The sequence below is a fragment of the Capsicum annuum genome, chromosome 1, assembly GCF_002878395.1.
Source record: "Capsicum annuum cultivar UCD-10X-F1 chromosome 1, UCD10Xv1.1, whole genome shotgun sequence".
In the NCBI taxonomy this organism is placed as follows: domain Eukaryota; kingdom Viridiplantae; phylum Streptophyta; class Magnoliopsida; order Solanales; family Solanaceae; genus Capsicum; species Capsicum annuum.
Genome location: NC_061111.1, coordinates 225,489,989 through 225,512,233, shown reverse-complemented (window position 1 = coordinate 225,512,233; position 22,245 = coordinate 225,489,989). Strand labels below are relative to the sequence as shown.

General features: G+C 37.1%; 2 protein-coding genes across 2 annotated transcripts; one reads left to right on the top strand and one right to left on the bottom strand.

Moving 5' to 3' along the window:
• Positions 1-1,120: 1,120 nt before the first annotated feature.
• LOC107857264 (gibberellin 2-beta-dioxygenase) lies at positions 1,121-4,539 on the top strand. The gene is made up of 3 exons (XM_016702189.2): positions 1,121-1,640; positions 3,131-3,485; positions 4,099-4,539. Exons 1-3 carry the CDS (start codon positions 1,135-1,137, stop codon positions 4,360-4,362), a joined length of 1,125 nt encoding a protein of 374 aa, XP_016557675.1. The 5' UTR covers positions 1,121-1,134; the 3' UTR covers positions 4,363-4,539.
• Positions 4,540-19,268: 14,729 nt separating this feature from the next.
• LOC124898868 lies at positions 19,269-20,828 on the bottom strand. The gene is made up of 3 exons (XM_047412942.1): positions 20,476-20,828; positions 20,140-20,392; positions 19,269-19,376 (listed from the first exon to the last, which is right to left on the bottom strand). Exons 1-3 carry the CDS (start codon positions 20,826-20,828, stop codon positions 19,269-19,271), a joined length of 714 nt encoding a protein of 237 aa, XP_047268898.1.
• Between the last annotated feature and the right edge of the window lie 1,417 nt (positions 20,829-22,245).

Sequence of the window (22,245 nt, the reverse complement as noted above, 5' to 3'; positions counted from 1 at the left end):
GTTTCCCAAGTTATCCCCACAGCCGGCAGTCGTGAGACTAATCCTTCGTTCCAGTGTCAGTGCACTAAGCGGTAGGGAAGTGGCCACATAGTTTTCTCCATTCATCAGAGGTGGGGATCGAACCCCCAACCTCTTGCTTAAGGGGTGAGGTGCTAAACCATTGTTATTATACCTCTTTTATCGTATTATTGTTGTAATTTACAGGTGGTAAGGTTAGGTTTAATTGTATTATTTTAATATCTCTGCTTTGAGAATTTTTTATGTAAAAGTTACGTTTAGTTGTATTATTTTAATATCGCTATTATCGTATTATTTTGTCATAGTTTACATGTTGTAGATGAATGTCGGACCGGTTTGAGAATTTTTGTGTGTAAAGATTAGATTTAGTTGTATTGTTTTGATGTCTCTATCATTATATTATTTTATTGCAGTTTACATGTGTTAGGTGAATGTCAATCGACTTTTAGAGATATTCTGGGTAAAGGTTAGGTTTAATAAATAAATTCTCCATCTTTATATACTCAAAAGATATTAAATTTAATTATTGTATTCATGTTTATTATTTAAATAAATATCCTATTTAGTATAACGTTTGAACTCATTAAAGTGAAACACACGCGTGAAACGCATACACCTAAACTAGTATATATAATTAACTCTACATAGACGTAGAAAGCACGTTCACCTAAATTACTAACAATATATAGGAGAATCCTTATAATTGTGTCTTTGCAGCCTCTACCTTAGGGTCATACTCCCTCCATTTTAAAATAAATAAATTATTTATTTTTTCAAAAGACGTGTTAAATTTTTTTTTAATTTTATCTTTTTATTTAATAAGGTGCTTTTAATTTTATTTTTTTATTTAATGAGGTGCTTATGTGAAATTTTATCTTTTCATTTAATGAAGTGTTTAAGTATTTCATGTTTTCAAGAAGAGTAATTTAAGAATAATTTAAAGAATAATAATGAAATTAACTTATAATTTATGTCCTAAATATTTTTTCTTTAACGGGTATACTTAACAATTCAATTATTTTGAAATAGAGGGAGTATTAAAATTACTAAGCCCAGATGCTTTCCTTTGTACATGCAGTATATATATAGTTTGTAACGCCTCTTACCTTTCCTCCCATGCGTTACAAAAAATTCATTCAAACTCACATCTTGTTATTCTTAACCTCATTGAAAAAGAAAAAGAAATCCTTGTTGATGATCCTCTTAGATATGGTAGTTTCATGTCAATCAATTCTTCCAAATTCTTCTGACATTCATAGGACATGCAAGCCTACCTCTGCTGACCAAATCACTAATAATAAAATTCCAGTGATTGACATGTTAGATCCTCAAGCTAAATTCCTTATTACAAAAGCATGTCAAGAGTTGGGATTTTTTAAGGTTGTGAATCATGGTGTTCCTATTGAAACGATGACAAAATTAGAAAGTGATGCTGTCAAGTTTTTTAATTTACCAGAGTGTGAGAAAGACAAAGTTGGTCCTGCTAACCCTTTTGGTTATGGTAACAAAAGAATTGGCTCAAACGGTGATGTCGGTTGGGTTGAATATCTTCTCTTTGCTATAAATTCTGGACTTGTTTCAGAGAAATCAACCAACATCCCTGCAAATTCTCAGTTTTTCTGGTAAAGGCAATAAATGTCTTGAAATTTCTGAATGTAATGTTTTAATATGTGCTCCCCCTCTCAATTTGTATGGTACAGTTAAAATTGCAAATTGGAGTGTGCATTGGTCGGTTCGGTTGATAATAAGGTTTATATATTATCAGTTCAATTTATTGATTTTTGATTTTTAAATATTCTAAACCAATAATCAAACCAATAAGATATTTTTTTATCTGTTTATTGAGTTTTAGTCCTTTAACGGTTCAATTTTTTGTTTAACCGATAAGAAAATACTCATAAAATAGAAAAATTCATAACTAACATGAAAAAATCGAATTTTAGTTTCAATCAAAAATCCTACATGATATGTTTTGATTTACAAGAATCTTCAAATTTGTATTAAATGTTGTTAAGAGAAATTAAGAGTTTGTATAATTGAAATAATAAGTCTGTTAATTTGTAGAAATTAAAGAAAAATTAAGAGACATATATAATAAGTTTAATATATATATATATATATTCTTATTGGGTTATCGGTTTACTCAATAATTCAATAAGAAAAAATTAAATCGAATCAATAACTCAATAATTATTTTTATAAAATTATTAAAAATTGTTAACCTAATAATTCAATAATAATAAATTAACAATATTTTTATCGATTTGATTTACCAATACAAACATATAATTTTATTTTAAAAGCCTTAATTTAACTTTCTAAAATTTCAGGTGATGAGCAGTAAAAAAAAATTTCTTCCACAAAGTCAAGTACGTGTGCAACTACTTTTCTCCATTACATAGATACTGCGATTTGCTACTTTTGTCCGCGGATTTTGCGGTTTGCAAATCTCTGTCACCGACTACACTTTTTTCAGTAGATATTGTGAATATCGGTCACCTTTTCCAATTGTACAAGTAAAAGATTCATCAAAAAACTCATATATATATATATATATATATATATATGGCATTTTCTTGATTTTCTTAAGTGTTGGATATATTAGTTTAATATTTTCTTTGTTTCACTTCATGTGATATAGTTTAAAATTTTAAATTTTAAATTTCTATATTTTGGTTGTGAATTTGGGAAAATTTATGTTTTTTTATATTTAAATTTTTATATTTTAACCGTGAGTATATGCAGTAATCCGCCGTTAAGTTGCAAGATATCTAAGACATTATCGAGAAGAAGGACCCGAAAAATAATTTTAATATTTGAAAATTTTAAAACTTGTCTAGCATTATTTCAATTAAGAGAAAGATTTTCACTCAAAAAATTTGACATTTTTCAAGTAAAACTCGTCTTAAAACACAATTTGACCTCCAAATATTTTTCTTTTTTAATTTCAACTAAGTACCGTCCATTTCCTTAGAAGCAGAGGGTGCAATTCACCTTATTTGGTTTCTACATTTAGGATTCGACTCCCACAAGTGATGAATTAGCAGAAAGTGAACCATTATATCTAGAAAAGGTGACAATTTTTCCCCCTAATTTCTTTTCCTATGTACAGGTCTGCTATTAATGAATATGTCACAGCAGTTAGAAATCTAGCATGTGTTGTGCTGGAAAAGATAGCAGATGGGTTGACAATTGAGCCAAAGAATGTGCTGAGTAAGCTGCTAAGGGATGAAAAGAGTGACTCTTGTTTTAGGCTAAATCACTATCCACCATGCACAGAACTTGAAGCATTGAGTAGTGGTGGTAGAAATTTTATTGGTTTTGGTGAACATACAGACCCACAAATAATATCTATTATAAGGTCTAATAACACAACTGGCCTTCAAATCTCCCTTAGAGATGGTGCATGGATCTCTGTTCCACCTGATCAGCACTTCTTTTTCATCATTGTTGGTGATTCCCTACAGGTAACAATTACTAGTAACATTTCTCGTGAGTTTTTTGAATTTGCAAACTCGGTTTTTGAGGATTCGAAAATTACTAGTATCATTTTTAGATTTTCCTCCCACCTTTTGCTCGTTTGATAACTCGAACTCACAGCCTTATGATGGAAGCAAACCCTCTCATCTCTCCGACTTGGTTAGTCGAACTTTTCAAAAACTATATAAAAAAAATAAAATCTAAATTTTAGTTTATGAGTTTTTGAAGGATTTCACAAAATGAGCTCGAAAATTGAAAAAAAGGAAAAACTAATTTATTTTTCGAGATTTAACTCAAACAAACACCTTTCCAATCAAGATTTCAAAATTTCAATCAGCGGCTAGTAATTCTTTCCTCAGTTTCCTTTTTTAAGCTATATTTTGCTTTTGATGAGAACTATTGGACATATTTCGTCCCATAATTACGAGTAAAATAAAAACTCCTTAATTACTGTTTGAGGGATTTATTTTGGACTAATGAAAGTTTGATGTATACAACTTATATACATGATAAACTAAATATTCCTAATTAGTTTGGTGATATTTTTTCTAATTGTAATTTTGGGTTTATTTTAGTTTTGTGTGTGTATTCTTATGGCAGGTAATGACTAATGGAAGGTTTAGGAGTGTAAAGCACAGAGTTTTAGCAAACAATATAAAGTCAAGATTGTCCATGATTTATTTTGGTGGACCTCCTTTGAGTGAAAATATAGCACCTTTATCTTCTTTAATGGATGAAGGGGAGGAAAGTTTATACAAGGAATTTACATGGCATGAATACAAGAAGTCTGCCTACAGGACAAGGTTGGGTGCTGATAGACTAGGACTGTTTGAAAAAAAAAATATACCATATGGTCAAATATAGTCAAATTTAGGGAAAAGTACTGTAGGATTTTGTCATCCAATAGACAGGTTTGGAAAGATTTGGGCCTTTGTTTGGGAAACCCAAGGTAGGAAAAACCAGGATTTTGTTTTGTTGTTTCATCACATTGTGTTTTAATATAAACAACTACTGGTTGTACAATAAAATGCCATGTAATCATCATCGTGTCTGTTCTTTGTATTTGTGAACTTTTAGGAAGCTTGTGATATTTCCTTGGTTATTTTTTTCCACAACAGTAAAGGAAAAAAATTTAAATATACCATTGAATTATTAGAAATAAATTATTTATGTCAGTTGTTTTAAGTTTATATTGTTGTCATTGAAAATTTGATTCATCTATATCATTGTTATTATAGAAAAATCCATTCATGTCATTATTTTATAACGATGATTTTTGCTAAATCATTTTCGTCTTGTGATCTTTTATTATAGGATCACGTTATCAAATTCAAATCAACTAGTATTACTTAAAATAAAAATTAATAAGAAGACCAATTAAAATAAAATTTGATTTACATCGTTATAGTAAAAATTAGACTTATTAAAAATAAAAATCAAACCCATTAATTATGTTGGGTTTTATTTTAAAGGGTATAATTTTTTTATTTTAATTGAGGTAATATTAATTGATTTAGATTCGATGACGTGGATTTCTAATAAGAGATTATGTGGCAAAAATAATTTTGCAAAATCACTATTACAAAATAATGGCATAAATGAACTTTCCTGTAACAGCAATAGAACAAATGAGCCAAACTTTTAAAAATAGTGATATAGATGAGCCAAACTTATAACAGATAATATAGATAAGCCATTTTCAGTATTTCAATGACACATTTAAGCCTTTTCCCAAGAGAAAATTACTCAAATTGTCACTCAATTTTTATAAGAAGGCGCTTGATTATGGAAATAAAAAAGATATTACTTTTTAAAAGTTTTCGTGTTGAAGTTGGAGTTGTGTTAAATAATAGTTTTTGCAGTTAATATTTAGAATTTAAATATTTTTTTTAAAGTAGAAAATATGATGTGAATATGCAATATAACTTAAATGAGATTATTTCATGGCAAACACTATTTTCCAAATAAAGTGACATAATTTTGGCAAAATGATTAGATTGATTCTTGTACTTGTAACATCCCGATTTACTGAACCGGAATTCTACACGGTGCTCATGACCCTGAGGGACCACAAGCTAGCCCATGACTGATATCTGTACCTGTATACTGCAAATCATGATATAATAATGCGGAATACATAGAACTGTAAGGCCATAAGGTTCAACTGAATACAATCATGAAGGTGAAAATACCCAAAACAACTCAATCTGAACGTACATCTGAAAGCCTTTAAACTATCTGAATAAGGAGTTGAAGGAACATGTCTCCAACTAACTCCGTAAAATTGAACTTAAGAAATAAATAAATGAATCAAATCATATTGTCCTCGAATCAATGAGGACTCATTGTGTCTCTGCGACTGGAATGCTACCGCTACTGCTGGGCTGAAGCTCGTATCTCGGAACCTATGGTGTAACATAAAAATAAAGCACCATAGCGCAAATACGTCAGTACAACTGGAGTACTGAGTATACAAGGAAGGTAGACTGAACATAAAGGGTTTCATGCATGAACAACACTGACTGACTAATATGAATATGGGAGTGCAAACACATATATATAGAAACTGGGACTGTGAATACGTGATAGCATGACCTGTAAGCTAATACATGGTTTACTGATAACTGTCATGACTAATACTGAAACTGATAACATGGACGACTGTATCTGATATTCCTGTATATACTAAAATCTGAAGAACGCCCTGAGTTCTTTTACTGAGACTGATACTGAAACTGTAGGAAGTAGTGTTTAACCGATATGCCCCATGTATGCCATTATGGCTAAGCTGGGGTCCAATCTTTGCCCCGACTGGAGGGATGTCAATACCGTGCCATGGGTAAGGACAGCCTGTGAGTAACCCTTATCTGGCGAGTACTCAATGAGAACGGTGAGAACCCTAAACTGACGTGTTAAGCCACCTCATCAACCCTAATCTAATGGGTTAAAATGTCTCAACCTACGCTGGCTACGTAGTTCTGGAACACAAGGATGACTACTAAGAATCACACCCTGAACTGGCGGGTGAGTTCCCATCCTTGGGTTCACTCGGTGCTAACCTCTACTCCTATCTGGAGGGACTGGACATGAATAACTGACTGTGCATGACTTAATCTTACTAAATTCCGCTGACTGGCGGAATGTTACTGATATCTAACAACTGACTAAGATCATGAGGTTTTCCTGAGTCACATGACTGACTGAAGTCTATGGAATCATAGCTTGAGTTCGGATATCGTGAAACATGACATGGATCTAGGCACACAACTATAGTTTTTGGGTACAAGTACCCCCAGGACTCGATGGAAGGAAACTGACACACATGACTGACTTGATCATAAGAGTAGAGTCCATAATTTATCATATCATAAGTAGGGATCTCATACTAAGCATGGTTATCAATAATGTATTGCATGGAAAGGATTTCATATCACATGGAAGTACTTGCACAATCTTAATATCATGTTCATTGCATAATCATATTGGCAATACATACCAATGGCATGAAAGTTCATGTGGATTGCATGGTTATCATACATCTTGTTCATAAGTAGGATTTGCAAGTAAACATAGCATAATCTCATAAGAATAGTTCATGAGTATTCCAACAACATTTACAAGGCACATTATCAACATAAAGTCATTGGAACGTAAGGGCATATCAAGAATCCTTCACTTAGTCACAATTTAGGTATATTGCATGATTTCTAGTTTCTTAGGCATTTTATCAAACACCTTACATGCACTTCTTAAGCATAGCTGAAATCATCAAATTATACATTATGAACAACCAAATTTACATGTTTCCAACTCATATGATATCATGAATTCATAAAAACACATAAAGATTCCATCTTGGGAATCACCCAATATCAACAACATGATCATCAACACCTAACAATATAGAAATCATAATTTATAATGAAAAAGAGGGTTTTGAGCTTTATGGATGAAAGGGATCCATAAATCAACTCACGCATACCTTAGAAGGAAAGATTCTTGATGATTGACGGCAAAATTTCCTTGAAATTGAATCTTCAAGCTTAGTTACGCAACCCTAGTTGTTTTTCTCTTTAAGTGCTCTTGGATGATGAGCTTTGAGATGATAATAGGGTTGTAATATGTTTAGAAACTATATATTTCGTAGGGTTAAGTTTAGGGACGTGTAAGGAGTGTTAAAAGACTTAATTACCTTTAAAATAACTCAAAACAGTGTGTTTTTGGCACCTAGAACTAACTTAGGCGGCGCCCAAGTGATCACCTATGCTTGGGTTGGGCGGCGCCTAACCAATCGCCTATGCTTACTGTCTCTTACGAAAATGGGCATAACTTTTCACTCGGGTATTGGATTAAGGCGAAATTGGTATCGTTGGAAAGCTAATTCGATTATCTACAATTTGGTAGGTCTAAATCAGCCAAAATACCATACTAACATCGAGTTATACTCGTTCAAAGATGACCCTTGCAAAATCGAACACTAAAACTTGATGGATTCAAAAACTCTTAGCTTGTATTACCTTAAGTAACTCATATGAACATGCTTAATGCATCATAAGCTATACTATCACTAGGATATTCATTGTAAGTCATGTACTTAAGTATGAATCACAGGATAGGAGATTTCATACGTAGGAATTCTTATTCACTTCCTAGCTTAGAAACATACGGGGTATTACAATATCTCCCCCTTAGGAACATTCGTCCTTGAATGAGAATTTACTGAGAAGGGATACAAGACAATAGAACCTGAACTGAATATGAAAAACTGAAACTTGATCTCATGACTGACATACTAAACATACTGAACTCGTGCATATCTGATGCACAGATAACTGACACATGAATGCATGACTGAGTATGAAATGGTTAATAGGTACCAAGTTTATACTGGAAACATGAACGTGAAACTGAATAAGATTAAGAGGAGCTGTCACCTTGAGCTTGATCTGAATTGGTGGGGAAGAGGTGAGGATACTTGGCACGTATATCTGCTTCTGCTTTGCAAGTAGCTCTCTCATGAGACTGATTTCGCTAAAAAACCTTGACTAGAGGGACTTCTTTGTTCCTCAATCTACGAGTCTGATAATCTAAGATTTTGACTGAAATCTTTTCATAAGAGAGGTTGTTATGAATGTTGATTCTTTGAATAGGGACAACAACTGCTGGGTCACCTATGCAGTTCTTTGGCAAAGAAATATGGAAGACTGGATGGACTGAGGCTAGATCTAAAGGCAATTCAAGCTCATAAGCTACCTTGCCGAAGTGACAAAGAATTCTGAAGGGACCGACATACCGAGGACTGAGTTTCCCTTTCTTGCCAAACCTCTTCACTCTCTTCATGGGAGAGATCTTAAGATAGACATAGTCATTGACCTCGAACTCGAGATCTTTTCTACAAACATCTGCATAGGACTTCTATCGGCTCTGAGCAGCCCGGAGTCTCTCTCTGATCAATTGAACTTTCTCTAAGGCGTCGAATACTAAGTCAGGACCTATGATTGAGGCCTCACTAACTTCGAACCAACCAATCGAAGAAATACATCTCCTACCATAGAGAGCTTTGAATGGAGCCATCTGAATACTAGAATAATAGCTATTGTTGTATGCAAACTCAATAAAAAACAAGTCTTCGTCCCAAATTTCCTTGAAGTCAATTGCACATGTCCTTAGCATATCTTCAAGAGTCTAAATGGTCCTCTCTTCTTGACCATCTGTCTGAGGATGAAATACTGTGCTGAGATGGACTTGGGTACCGAGACCCTTTTGGAATGCTTTCCAAAAGTGAGAAGCGAACTGGGTACCTCTGTCTGAGATGATAAATAGTGGAACACCATGTAACCTGACTAAATCCCTGATATAGAGTTTGGCATAATCCTTGGCGAAAAAAGAATACGAATAGAAAGGAAATGAGCTGACTTGGTCATTCTATCTATAATGACCCATATTGAATTATGTTGATGATGAGTTATAGGCAAACCCGTTACGAAGTCCATGTAAACTTCTTCCCACTTCCAAGTAGGAATGGTGAATTCTTGCATGGAACCACTAGGTTTCTGATGCTCTATCTTAACCTGCTGACATATAGAGCACTTAGCCACAAACTCTACAACATCTCTCTTCATTCCACTCCACTAATAGATCTCCCGCATGTCATGGTACATCTTAGTGGCCCCTAGATGAATAGAGTATCGCACACCATGCGCTTCTGCAAGTATTTACTGCCTTAATTCATCTACACCTGGAACACATAGACGACCCTAACAACGAAGAACACTATCTCTCCCTTGGGAGAAAACCTTGACTTTCTGATTCTGAACTGACTCTTTGAGCTTGACAAGGCTAGAATCCCTGTCTTGTTTCTCTTTCACCTCGGAAACTAGAGATGACTCTGAACTACTATGAATATATACACCACCCTCTGAAGAATTGACTAAGCGAACGCCTAGTCTGGCAAGCTGATGGATCTCCTGAGCCATCTTTTTCTTACTATCCTCTACGTGAAAATAAACTACCCATGGAGAGTCGAATGAGAGCGTCGGCCATAATATTGGCCTTGCCCGAATGATAAAGAACACTCATGTCATAATCCTTCATGAGCTCTAACCACCTTCTCTGGTGAAGATTGAGATCTTTCTGGGAAAAGACATACTGGAGGCTTTTATGGTCTGTGAAGACATCTATATGAACTCCATAGAGATAATGCCTCAAAATCTTCAAGGAAAAAACTACCACTGCTAACTCAAGATCATGAGTAGGATAATTATTCTCATATGGCTTTAACTGTCTGGAGGCGTAGGCTATGACCTTACCATGCTGCATGAGGAAACAACCTAAACTCACTCTAGATGCATCACAATAGACTACAAAACCATCTGAACCATCTAGAATAGATAGAACTGGAGCGGAGGTGAGTCGAGTATTCAACTCCTGAAAGCTCTTCTCCCATGAATCTGACCACTGAAACTTAATCTTCTTCTGAGTCAATCTGGACATAGGAGATGCAATAGAAGAAAATCCCTCGACAAATCGTCTGTAATAGCCAGCCAAACACAAGAAACTCCTAATATCTAATGGAGATACGGGTCTGGGCCAGTTTCTAACTGCCTCAATTTTCCGAGGATCTACTCTAATTCCATCACCAGAAATAATATGGCCAAGGAATGCTACTGATCTTAGCCAAAATTCGCACTTGCTAAACTTAGCGAATAATTGGTGATCCCTGAAAGTTTGAAGAACAATCCTGATATGGTCTGCATGATCACACTCTGTGCGAGAATAGACCAGAATATTATCTATGAAGACGATGACAATCATGTCCAAGTACTGCTTGAACACACGATTCATCAAATTCATAAAAGTTGCAGGGGCATTGGTAATACCAAATGACATGACTAAAAATTCAAAGTGACCATACCGAGTACAAAAAGTTGTTTTTAAAATGTCATATTCTCTAACTCTGAGCTGATGATAGCCTGATCTGAGGTCTATCTTGGAGAAGTAACTGGCACCCTGAAGTTGGTCAAATAAATCATCAATCCTGGGAAGAGGATATCTATTCTTCGCCGTGACCTTGTTGAGTTGACGGTAATCAATACACATCCTGAGAGAACCATCTTTCTTGCGCATGAATAATATTAGCGCACCCCATGGGGAAACACTGGGTCTGATAAATCCCTTATCTAAGAGATCCTTCAACTGATCTTTCAGTTCCTTGAGTTCTACTAGTGCCATTCTGTATGGCGGAATAGAAATAGGTTGAGTATCTGGAAGAAGGTCTATGCCGAAGTCTATTTCCCTTTCGGGAGGAATGCCTGGAAGATCTTTGAGAAAGATATCTGAGTATTTATTAACAATAGGGACTATTTCGAGGCTGGGAGATTCAGAACTGGAATTTTTAACATGCATGAAATGATACACACACCCCTTAGAAATTATTTTCCTTGCCCGAAGGTTAGAAACAAGTTGACCCCTGAATGCTGAAATGCTACCCTTCCACTCTAGGATGGGCTCATTCGGGAAGTGAAACTGAACTATCCTATTTCTGCAGTCGACTGTGAAATAGCAGGAATGAAGCCAATCCATGCTGAGAATGACATCAAAATCAGTCATCTCTAACTCCACTAAATCTACTAACGTGGATTTCTGAGATATCATAACCAGGCAGTTCCTGTATACCCGCCGGGCTATGATGGTTTTACCCTCTAGGGTAGAGACTGAGAAGGGCTCTATTAGGACTTCGAGACTAATTCCGAAATTGCCTGCTATGTATAGAGTAACAAAAGAAAAAGATGCACCTGGGTCTAGCAAAGCATAAACATGAACATGAAAAATCTATAACGTACCAGTAATGACATCAGGAGAATTTTCCTAATCCTACCTGGACTGAAGAGCATAGAGTCTGTTTGGGCGTTTCCCACTGGTAGCACTGGAAATGGCACCCTACTAGTTCGGGTGACTAGACTGAGCTGTAGAGTGATTTTGCTGACCTTGAAGACTTTACTGCAGACACTCCCTAATCCAGTGTACTGGCTTGCCAAAACCAAAACAGACATCACTACTGACTCTGCAAATGCCCTTGTGGTTCTTACCGCAAGTCTGACAAAGGGGATTTGTTCGGGCACTGCTAACACTTCCCTGAGATTTAGAGCCTGGCGTTTTGTCTCTATTGCCATCTCTAAACTTTGGCACTGGAGCGCTGGCAGAGGAAGGAGATGAAATGGCTGACTTAGAGCGAAACTGTGAACAATTTTCTCCATCTGACTTGGGGTGAGCAAAGTTGAAATTACCTGACCTTGCTCTCTTGTTCTGCCTCTCCCTAGTCTTAAACTTTTGCTCTTCTACTTGATGGGCATGGGTCATGAGTCTGTCTAAGGTCATATCACTGATCCGCATCGCAGACCTACACTCATTTACTACACTATCGTTGACCCCTGACACAAACTTGCTCATCTTAGCTCTATTATCTGCGACCAAATGAGGAGCATACCTGGATAGCTTAGTAAATCTGAGAGAATACTCCCTAACCGTCATATTCCCCTGCCTGAGGTTGATGAACTCAAGAACTTTGGCTTCCCTCAACTCTTAGGGAAATAATCTGTCTAAGAAGGCCGTGACAAATTTCTCCCACTTGATAGGGCCTGTATCATCTAACCTCTCAGACTTCCACTGTTTGTACCAATCATGAGCAACATCCTACAACTGGTAGGTGGCTAACTCAGAACTCTCAATAGAAGTAACACCCATGATGTCAATGACCTTCTGGACTTGGTCAATGAACTCCTGAGGGTCCTCATCAGACTTAGACCCATGGAAAGATGGAGGGTTCATCTGGGTGAGGTCCCGAACCCTAGCTACTTTGGGATTGGCCACTGAATTGGCCGAAATGACTAGTGGCCATTCATTTTGTGCAGCCATGGACTGAGCAAGTATGGTAAGTGCTGCTCTAAACTCTGCATGGGAAACATGTTCGCCCAAAGGATCTTCGGGCTGAGGAGCTGGCTGGTTTCTTCTCTTTGGGCCATGTTCTGGAATAAGAGAAGAATCAATTAGACTAAGAGTTTAACTTGTGATTATGCTCACTAGCATGACTTGAACAATAAAGAAAGGGGATTATTCCTAAAATATCATATAGCCTCCCGCACATAAATGTGGCGCACAAAACACCCATGTACAAGACTCTACTAGATGCGGCTTTCAGACTTCCTAGGACTCCATTGAACCTTGGGCTCTGATACCAAGTTTATAACACCCCGATTCGCTGAACCGGAATGCTACACGGTGCTCATGACCCCGAGGGACCACAAGCTAACCCATGACTGATATTTGTACATGTATAATGCAAATCATGATATAATAATGCAGAATACATAGAACTGTAAGGCCATAAGGTTCAACGTAATACAATCATGTGGGTGAAAATACCCAAAACAACTCAATCAGAATGTAAATCTGAACATAAATCTAAACGTACATCTGAAAGCCTCTAAACTATCTGAATAAGGAGTTGAAGGAACATGTCTCCAACTAACTCCGTAAAACTAAACTGAAGAAATAAATAAATAAATCAAATCATATTGTCCTCGAATCAATGAGGACTCACTGTGTCTCTGCGACTGGAATGCTACCGCTACTGTTGGGCTGGAGCTCGTGTCTCGCAACTTATGGTGTAACATGAAAAGAAAGCACCATAGTGCAAATGCATCAGTACAACTGGAGTACTGAGTATATGAGAAAGGTAGGCTGAACATAAAGGGTTTCATGCATGAACAACACTGACTGACTAATATGAATATGGGAGTGCAAACACATATATATAGAAACTGGGACTGTGAATACGTGATAGCATGACCTGTAAGCTAATACATGGTTTACTGATAACTGTCATGACTAATACTGAAATTGATAACATGGATGACTGTATTTGACAGTCCTGTATATACTAAAATTTGAAGAATGCCCTGAGTTCTTTTACTAAGACTGATACTGAAACTGTAGGAAGTAGTGTTTAACCGACATACCCCATGTATGCTGTTATGGCTAAGCTGGGGTCCAATCTCTGCCCCGACTGGAGGGGTGTCAATATCATGCCATGGGTAAGAACGGCTGTGATTGACCCTTATCTGGCGGGTACTCAATGAGAACGGTGGGAACCCTAAACTGATGGGTTAAGCCACCTCATCAACCCTAATCTAACGGGTTAAGATTTCTCAACCTACGCTGGCTACGTAGTTTTGGAACATAAGGATGAATACTAAGAATCACACCCTTAATTGGCGGGTGAGTTCCCATCCTTGGGTTCACTCGGTGCTAACCTCTACTCCTATCTGGAGGGACTGGACATGAATAACTGACTGTGCATGACTTAATCTTACAGAATTCTGCTGACTGGCGGAATGTTACTGATATCTAACAACTGACTAAGATCATGAGGTTTTCCTGAGTCACATGACTGACTAAAGTCTATTGAATCATAGCTTCAGTTCGGATATCGTGAAACATGACATGGATCTAGGCATACAGCTATAGTTTTCGGGTAAAAGTACCCCCAGGACTCGATGAAAGGAAACTGACACATATGATTGACTTGATAATAAGAGTAGAGTCCATAATTTATAATATCATAAGTAGGGATCTCATACTAAGCATGGTTATCAACAATGTATTGCATGGAAAGGATTTCATATCACATGGAAGTACTTGCACAATCTTAATATCATGTTCATTGCATAATCATATTGGCAACATATACCAATAGCATGGAAGTTCATGTGGATTGCATGGTTATCGTACATCTTGTTCATAAGTAGGATTTGCAAGTAAACATAGCATAATCTCATAAGAATAGTTCATGAGTATTCCAACAACATTTACAAGGCACATTATCAACATAGAAGTCATTGGAACGTAAGGGCATATCATGAATCCTTCACTTAGTCACAATTTAGGTATATTGCATGATTTCTAGTTTCTTAGGCATTTTATCAACCACCTTACATGCACATATTAAGCATAGGTGAAATCATCAAATTATACATCATGAACAACCAAATTTACATGTTTCCAACTCATATGATATCATGATTTCATAAAAATATATAAAGATTCCATCTTGGGAATCACCCAATATCAACAACATGATCATCAACACCCAACAATATAGAAATCATACTTTATAATGAAAAAGAGGGTTTTTGAGCTTTATGGATGAAAGGGATCCATAAATCAACTCACGCATACCTTAGAAGGAAAGATTCTTGATGATTGATGGAGGAATTTCTTTGAAATTGGATCTTCAAGCTTAGTTACGCAACCCTAGTTATTTTTCTCTTTTAGTTCTCTTGGATGATGAGCTTTGAGATGATAATAGGGTTGTAATATGTTTAGAAGCTATATATTTCATAGGGTTATGTTTAAGGACGTGTAAGGAGTGTTAAAAGACTTAATTACCTTTAAAATAACTCAAAACAGATTGTTTTTGGCACCTGGAACTGACTTAGGCGGCTCCCAAGTGATCACCTATGTTTGGGTTGGGCGAAGCCTAACCAATCGCCTATGCTTGGGTTGGGCGGCGCCTAACCAATCGCCTATGCTTACTGTCTCTCACAAAAATGGGCATAACTTTTCGCTCGGGTATTGGATTAAGGGAAAATTGGTATCGTTGGAAAGCTAATTCGATTCTCTACAATTTGGTGGGTATAAATCAGCCAAAATACCACATTAGTATTGAGTTATACTTATTCAAAGATTACCCTTGCAAAATCGAATACTAAAACTTGATGGATTCAAAAAACTCTTAGCTTGTATTACCTTAAGTGACTCATATGAACATGCTTAATGCATCATAAGCTATACTATCACTAGGATATTCATTATAAGTCATGTACTCAAGTATGAATCACAGGATAGGAGATTTCATACGTAGGAATACTTATTCACTTCCTAGCTTAGAAACATGCGGGGTATTACAGTACTTATCTGAGCTTTTAATGTGGACACTTCTAATTATCTTTGTCATCTAAACTCTTCAACCCATTAAAACACAATAGGGAAAAGGAATCGTTTCCACCCCAAACGATAGTCGAAAATTTGAATCCACACATAAACTATTTAAGTGATCTATTACATACTTTAACTATAAAAAAGTGATACTTTTTATACCTTGTCAAACATTACACCACTTGCATGTGATGTGGTATTTTACACGCACTGCCACGTCAGCATAACCTGAAAAAATAATGAAAAAAGCATCGTTTCCACTCCAAATTATAGTCGAAAAGTCGAACCCACACCTAAACTATATAAGTGACCTATTACACACCTTAACTATAAAAAAAGTGATACTTTTTACACCCTGTCAGGCATTACACCACTTGTGTGGTGTTTTACACGCACTGCCACGTCAACACCACATCAGCATAATCCGAAAAAATAATAAATTTATTATTTTCATAATTTTTCTTTTTTTTTTTTATTTAATATTTTTTCCTTCTTCTTCAATGTCTACAACCTCCATTTTTGTCAATGTCCATAACCTCCATTACACCATATTCACCACCATAAACTTTATCTCACCAACAAAATTACCATGACAATTAATTTCTTCTAACATTGTTCTTCATCCGTAACCCGTCGTCTTTTCTTAAAAAAAAATTCTCAGCTATAATGGCCATTATTGTTTCAAAAAATGGTCACTCAACTGTTGGCCTCTGTGTTTTAAATGGTAATGACCAACACATTTTCGTACTTTTTCTATTTATTTTTCAGCTATAATTAACAAAAAAAAACTAATATGGTAGCAAGCTACATTTTTGGATGGATTAATAATTAACAGACAGAGAGGAGAAAGTCGATGATGAATTTGACTTTTACGACGAAAATTCACCAAAAAACATCCTTGCTAAAATTTTTTTTTATAAAATTTGATTTTGCCCGTTTAAACATCAAATACAATTTGATTTTGTTCATTGTGAAATTGACATTGATTCAATGAAAGTGGAGGATGAATTGTGTTATTTGGGGATGAGGTTGGAATTTAGAGGTAGAGTGATGAAGAAACTGTGTTGGTTGGGGTAGGGGTGATGAAAAAGAAGATGGTTTGCGGTTGGGGTTGGAGTTTCGGGGTGAGGGGTGATGAAGAAGATGATGGTTTGGGGGTGGGGGTGGGGAGATGGATGTTGGGGGTTGAGGGAGGAGTATTTTAATTTTTTTAATTTTTTTTGCATTAATTTTTAATTTAAACGCGTCAATTTTTTATTTAAATAATTATGTATTTTTCACGTCAGATTTAGGGAGTAAAAAGTATCATTTTTTATAGTTAAAGTATGTAATAGGTCACTTATATAGTTTAGGTGTGGATTCGACTATTCGGCTATAGTTTGGAGTGGAAACGATGTCTTTTTCCTTAATGTTTTTAGCCGTTTACTTTTGTTATTTAATAGGCTGGACGCGCCTAATGTAAGTGTAACATACGCGTCTTAGAATAGGGATCGCGGGGAGGTAATAATATCACTTTTAAAAGTTAAGGTGTGTAATAGGTCACTTATATAGTTTAGGCGTGACTTCGACTTTTCTTGTATAGTATGGGGTGGAAATGATGCCTTTTCCCAAACACAATATTTTAAATTCTTTGACCATTGATCGTGCATATATGACATTAAATAATTGATCTAGAAAAACGTGTGTTTGCATACATTTTTAAGTGAGTGAAATCAATATTTTTCGTTTAAAAAATGAAAAAATTGTGAATTTAAGCCACCTTTATTTGCCAAAAAAAATGTTTGACCCATCCCATCAAAAAATCCTCTTCTTCATCGACCCCTACCCCTCCTCATCCCCCTCCCCTCCCCTACATCCAGCCAGCCATTCTCCCTCCCGCCTTCCCCAATCCTTCTTCAGCAGGGACTTTTTTGTTTTTATTTTTCCGGCGAGATTGTCATCTCTATAAATCAGCGATCAAACAACCCAAAAGCATCCACCCCTTCGCATTAATTTCGGAGAACCTCCATCGAAAATTCACCAGCTCCACCTTACCAAAACTCTTAAAATCAACGAACAACCACAATAATTCATCAAGAAACCCTTTTAGCTCTGACCACCATCTTTCCTCCATTAATTCCAGCGGGTAAGATCCTCGAAAACACTATTAATAGTGGACCAACCCTTTAGAAATATGAATCTTGTTTTTAAAAATAATTTTTAATTTATTATCTTATTTTTATTTAATTGTTGATTAATAATTTTAAAAGTAATTAATGATGTGGATCTGATGCGGCATTAATTTATGTGACGTGGATCGGATGTATAATTTATTTTAGGGAGAGTAAGCTACACACAAAATAGGAGGGGCCTAAAATCTCGTGTTTTGATGGGTTAAGGGGTTCAGATGACAAAAGGCCAAGTAGAGGTATTCGTTTTACAAACTCGAACAAGTACAAGGGTCTATTAGACCATTTCACCAATAATTTTTTAATAAAAGTAAATAACATGCATTGTCATGTGATATCCCAATACAGTCACTTATTAATTTTTTAAAAAATATTATCTTGAACTCTATAAAAAAATTCAAAACAAGCGAAAACTAAACCACAACAACAAACCCAGTAGATTCCCACATCGTGGGATCTGGGGAGGGTAGAGTGTACGTAGACCATACCACTACCTCTAATGAAGTAGAGTGGTTGTTTTCGATAGACCCCCGGCTCAAGATAAAGGACAGTATATAAAAACATGAAAAGCATGGAACACGATTAAAAACATAGATACTCCATCCACAAAAATATGCAACACTGCTAAACAAAAGATACCCAAGCCCTCCTACCTACTGACTACGACCCATTCACCCACCTTAACCCTCTATCCTAATGTTTTTCCTCCATACCTTCCTATCCAGGGTCATGTCCTCAGTCAACTGTAACTGCTCTATGTCACGTCTAATTACTTCCCTCCAGTATTTCTTAGGTCTACCCCTACACCGCTTGAAACCATCTAAGGACAACCTCTCACACCTACGAACTGGGGCATCAACGCCCCTCCTTATCACATGGCTAAAATATCTCAACCTCACTTTTCGTACTTTATCCTCCACCGACACCACTCTCACCTTCTCCTAAATAATTTTATTCCTAGTCCTGTCAGCCCTAGTAAAACCAAACATCCAATGCAACATTCTCATTTTCGCCACCTTCAATTTTTAAATATGAAATTTTTAACCGGCCAACACTCAGCTCCATATAACATAACCGGCCTGACTGCAACTCTATAGAATTTTCCCTTCAGCTTGGGGGCACCTTCTTTTCGCATAAAATTCTCGAAGCGAGACTTCGTTTCATCCAACCTGCCCCAATACGGGAAGAGTCATCCTTATCAATCTCTCCATTCCCCTGAATCGTCGACCCAAGATACGTAAAACTATCCCTCTTAAAAACCATCTGGGAATCCAACTTCACTACCACATCTTCCTCTTGCCTTGAGTCACTAAACTTGCACTCCAAGTCTCTATCTTGGTCCTACTCAACCGAAAATCTTTAGACTCCAGGGTTTGTCTCCAAACCTCCAGCTTATTAGTAACACCTTGTCGGGACTCATCAATCAAAACTATATCATCCACAAAAAGCATACACCAAGGCACCTCGCTTTGTATACTCCGCATCAACACATCCATCACCAAAGCGAATAAAAAAGGGCTAAGAGTTGGTCCCTGGTGTAACCCTGTCAAGACTGGAAAACGCTCAGAATCTTTTCCCACCATCCTCACCCTAGTCTTCACCCTCTCATACATGTCCTTAACCGCTCGAATGTATGCCACAGGGACCCCCTCGACTCCAAGCATCTCCAAAAAACCTCCCTAGGGACCTTGTTATATGCCTTTTCCAAGTCAATAAACACCATATGCAGATCCCTCTTCTTCTCTTTATATTGCTCTATCAGTCTCCGCACTAGGTGAATTGCCTCAGTCGTGGAGCGACCAGGCATAAACCCAAATTGATTCCTAGAAATAGACATAATCTTCCTCAGCCTCCGCTCCACCACCCTCTTCCAAATCTTTATCGTGTGACTCAATAACTTAATACCCCAGTAGTTGTTGCAACTCTGAATGTCACCCTTATTCTTATATAAAGAAATCATCGTTCTCCATATCCATACCTCAGGCATCTTTGCGGACTTGAAAATGTTGTTGAACAAGTTGGTCAGCCACCTTAACCCTGGCCCGCCAGAAAACTTCCAAAAATCCACCGGGATCTCGTCGGGCCCCGTTGCCCTGCCCATTCTCATCTTTTGGATAGCCTCTCTTACCTTCTTAACCTTAAAAGACCAATAATAGATAACATTGCAGCGCTCCCCAGAATGCTCCAACTCCCCTAACATAATACCTCTGTGCCCCTCTTCATTCAAGAGCCTATGAAAATAAGACTGCCATCTTTCCTTAATGAGGACGCCCTCCACCAATACTCTGCCATCCTCCTCCTTAATGCACTTTACTTGGTCCAGACTTTACCCTTCATCTTCCTAGCCTTGGACAGCCTAAACAACCTTTTCTCCCCGTCTTTCTCTTCTAACCCCTCATACAAACTCTCGAAGGTTATTGTCTTAGCAGTCGTAACTGCTAACTTAGCTTCCTTCTTAGCTAACTTGTACTTCTCCCTACTTACCCTCTTCTGCTCATCATCCTTACTCTCAACCAGCTTAGCATAAGCCGCCTTCTTCGTCTCCACCTTTTTCTTAATATCTTTATTCCACCACCAATCCCTCCGATACCTGTCAGACCAGCCGGTTGAGACACTTAATACCTCTCTAGTAGACTCTTTGATATAACCCGTAGCCCTATTGCACATACTATCTATATCCCCACTACACTCCTAAACCCTCATCTCCTCAAACTTTTCCTCTATCTCCAAAGCACTAACCCGAGTCAAGGTACCCCACCTAACTCTAGGCTGACCCTTCCCACCCCGCCTCATCTTGCCCTTCTTGATAACCAAGTCCATCACTAGGAGTCTATGCTGGGTCGCTAGATTCTCACTCGGGATAACCTTACAATCCTTACACAAAGTTCTATCCCCCTTCCTAAGCAGCAAAAAATCAATCTGGGTCCTAGCTAAACTACTGCGGAAAGTAACCAGATGTTCCTTTTTCTTCGGGACGCTAAAATTCACTACCACTAACCCAAAGGCCCTCACAAAATCCAGAAGAGCAGCTCCCTTATTATTCCTAATCTCGAACCCAAAGCCTCCATACACGTCATTATACCCTAATGAAAATGACTCGATGTGCCCATTAAAATCCCCTCCTATGAAAATCTTCTCCGAACTAGGCACGCCCTTTAACCATCTCGTATAAAACCTCTCAAAAATTCTTCTTCTTCTCCTCGCTCAGGCCCACCTGTGGCGCATACACACTATAGATGTTGAAAGTAAACCCCCCAAAGACCAACTTGATAGTCATCACCCTATCATTAACCCTTTTAACCTCCACTACCTGCTCCCTAAACTCCTCGTCCACTAAGATACCTATTTCATTCCTACGCCTCTCACTACATGAGTACCACAACTTGTACCTATCCACATCCCGAGCCTTTGAACCTACCCACTCGGCCTTTTGAACACACAAAATATTAATCCTTCTCTTCCTAAGAATCTTAACTAGTTCTATCAACTTCCCCTGCAGGATCCCTATGTTCCACAACCCCACCCTCAACCTATCAATATTCTTATCCCCTTCCTTAATACCTCACACTCCACAACTCGAACCTAACCTAACACTAGCTCTCGACCCCAGCCCCAGCCCCAGCCCCCCAGGACATGACCCTATTCCACCATGAGTCACCCAAGACACTACTCACAAAAAGCACAGCGTAGGCAAAAAACAGCTATAACTATAGAAGACATACTCACAACACAAAACACAAATAAATAGTCAAGGCCAACAGATGCAATAGAAAAAACAACCAGCTCGCAACAAAACTACTCAACAAAGAACCACAAGCACCAATGGTAAAAAAAAATTAGCATAATCAATAACAGGAACGTGCAAGACACAAAAAATTACTAAATTTCACAGAACAATCGATACTAGGCACTAAATAAACAGACAAATTAATCCACACAATTCTAGGCATGGAAAGATACCAAAATATCGTGATCAAAATAAAGTTCAAGATTAGAATTCAACGGGCTACGTAGAAGTGGTTCGTCAGACTCCCATCGTCTGGCAAGGTCACCTGAAGAATTGTCGGAATAGATTTGTTTTGAG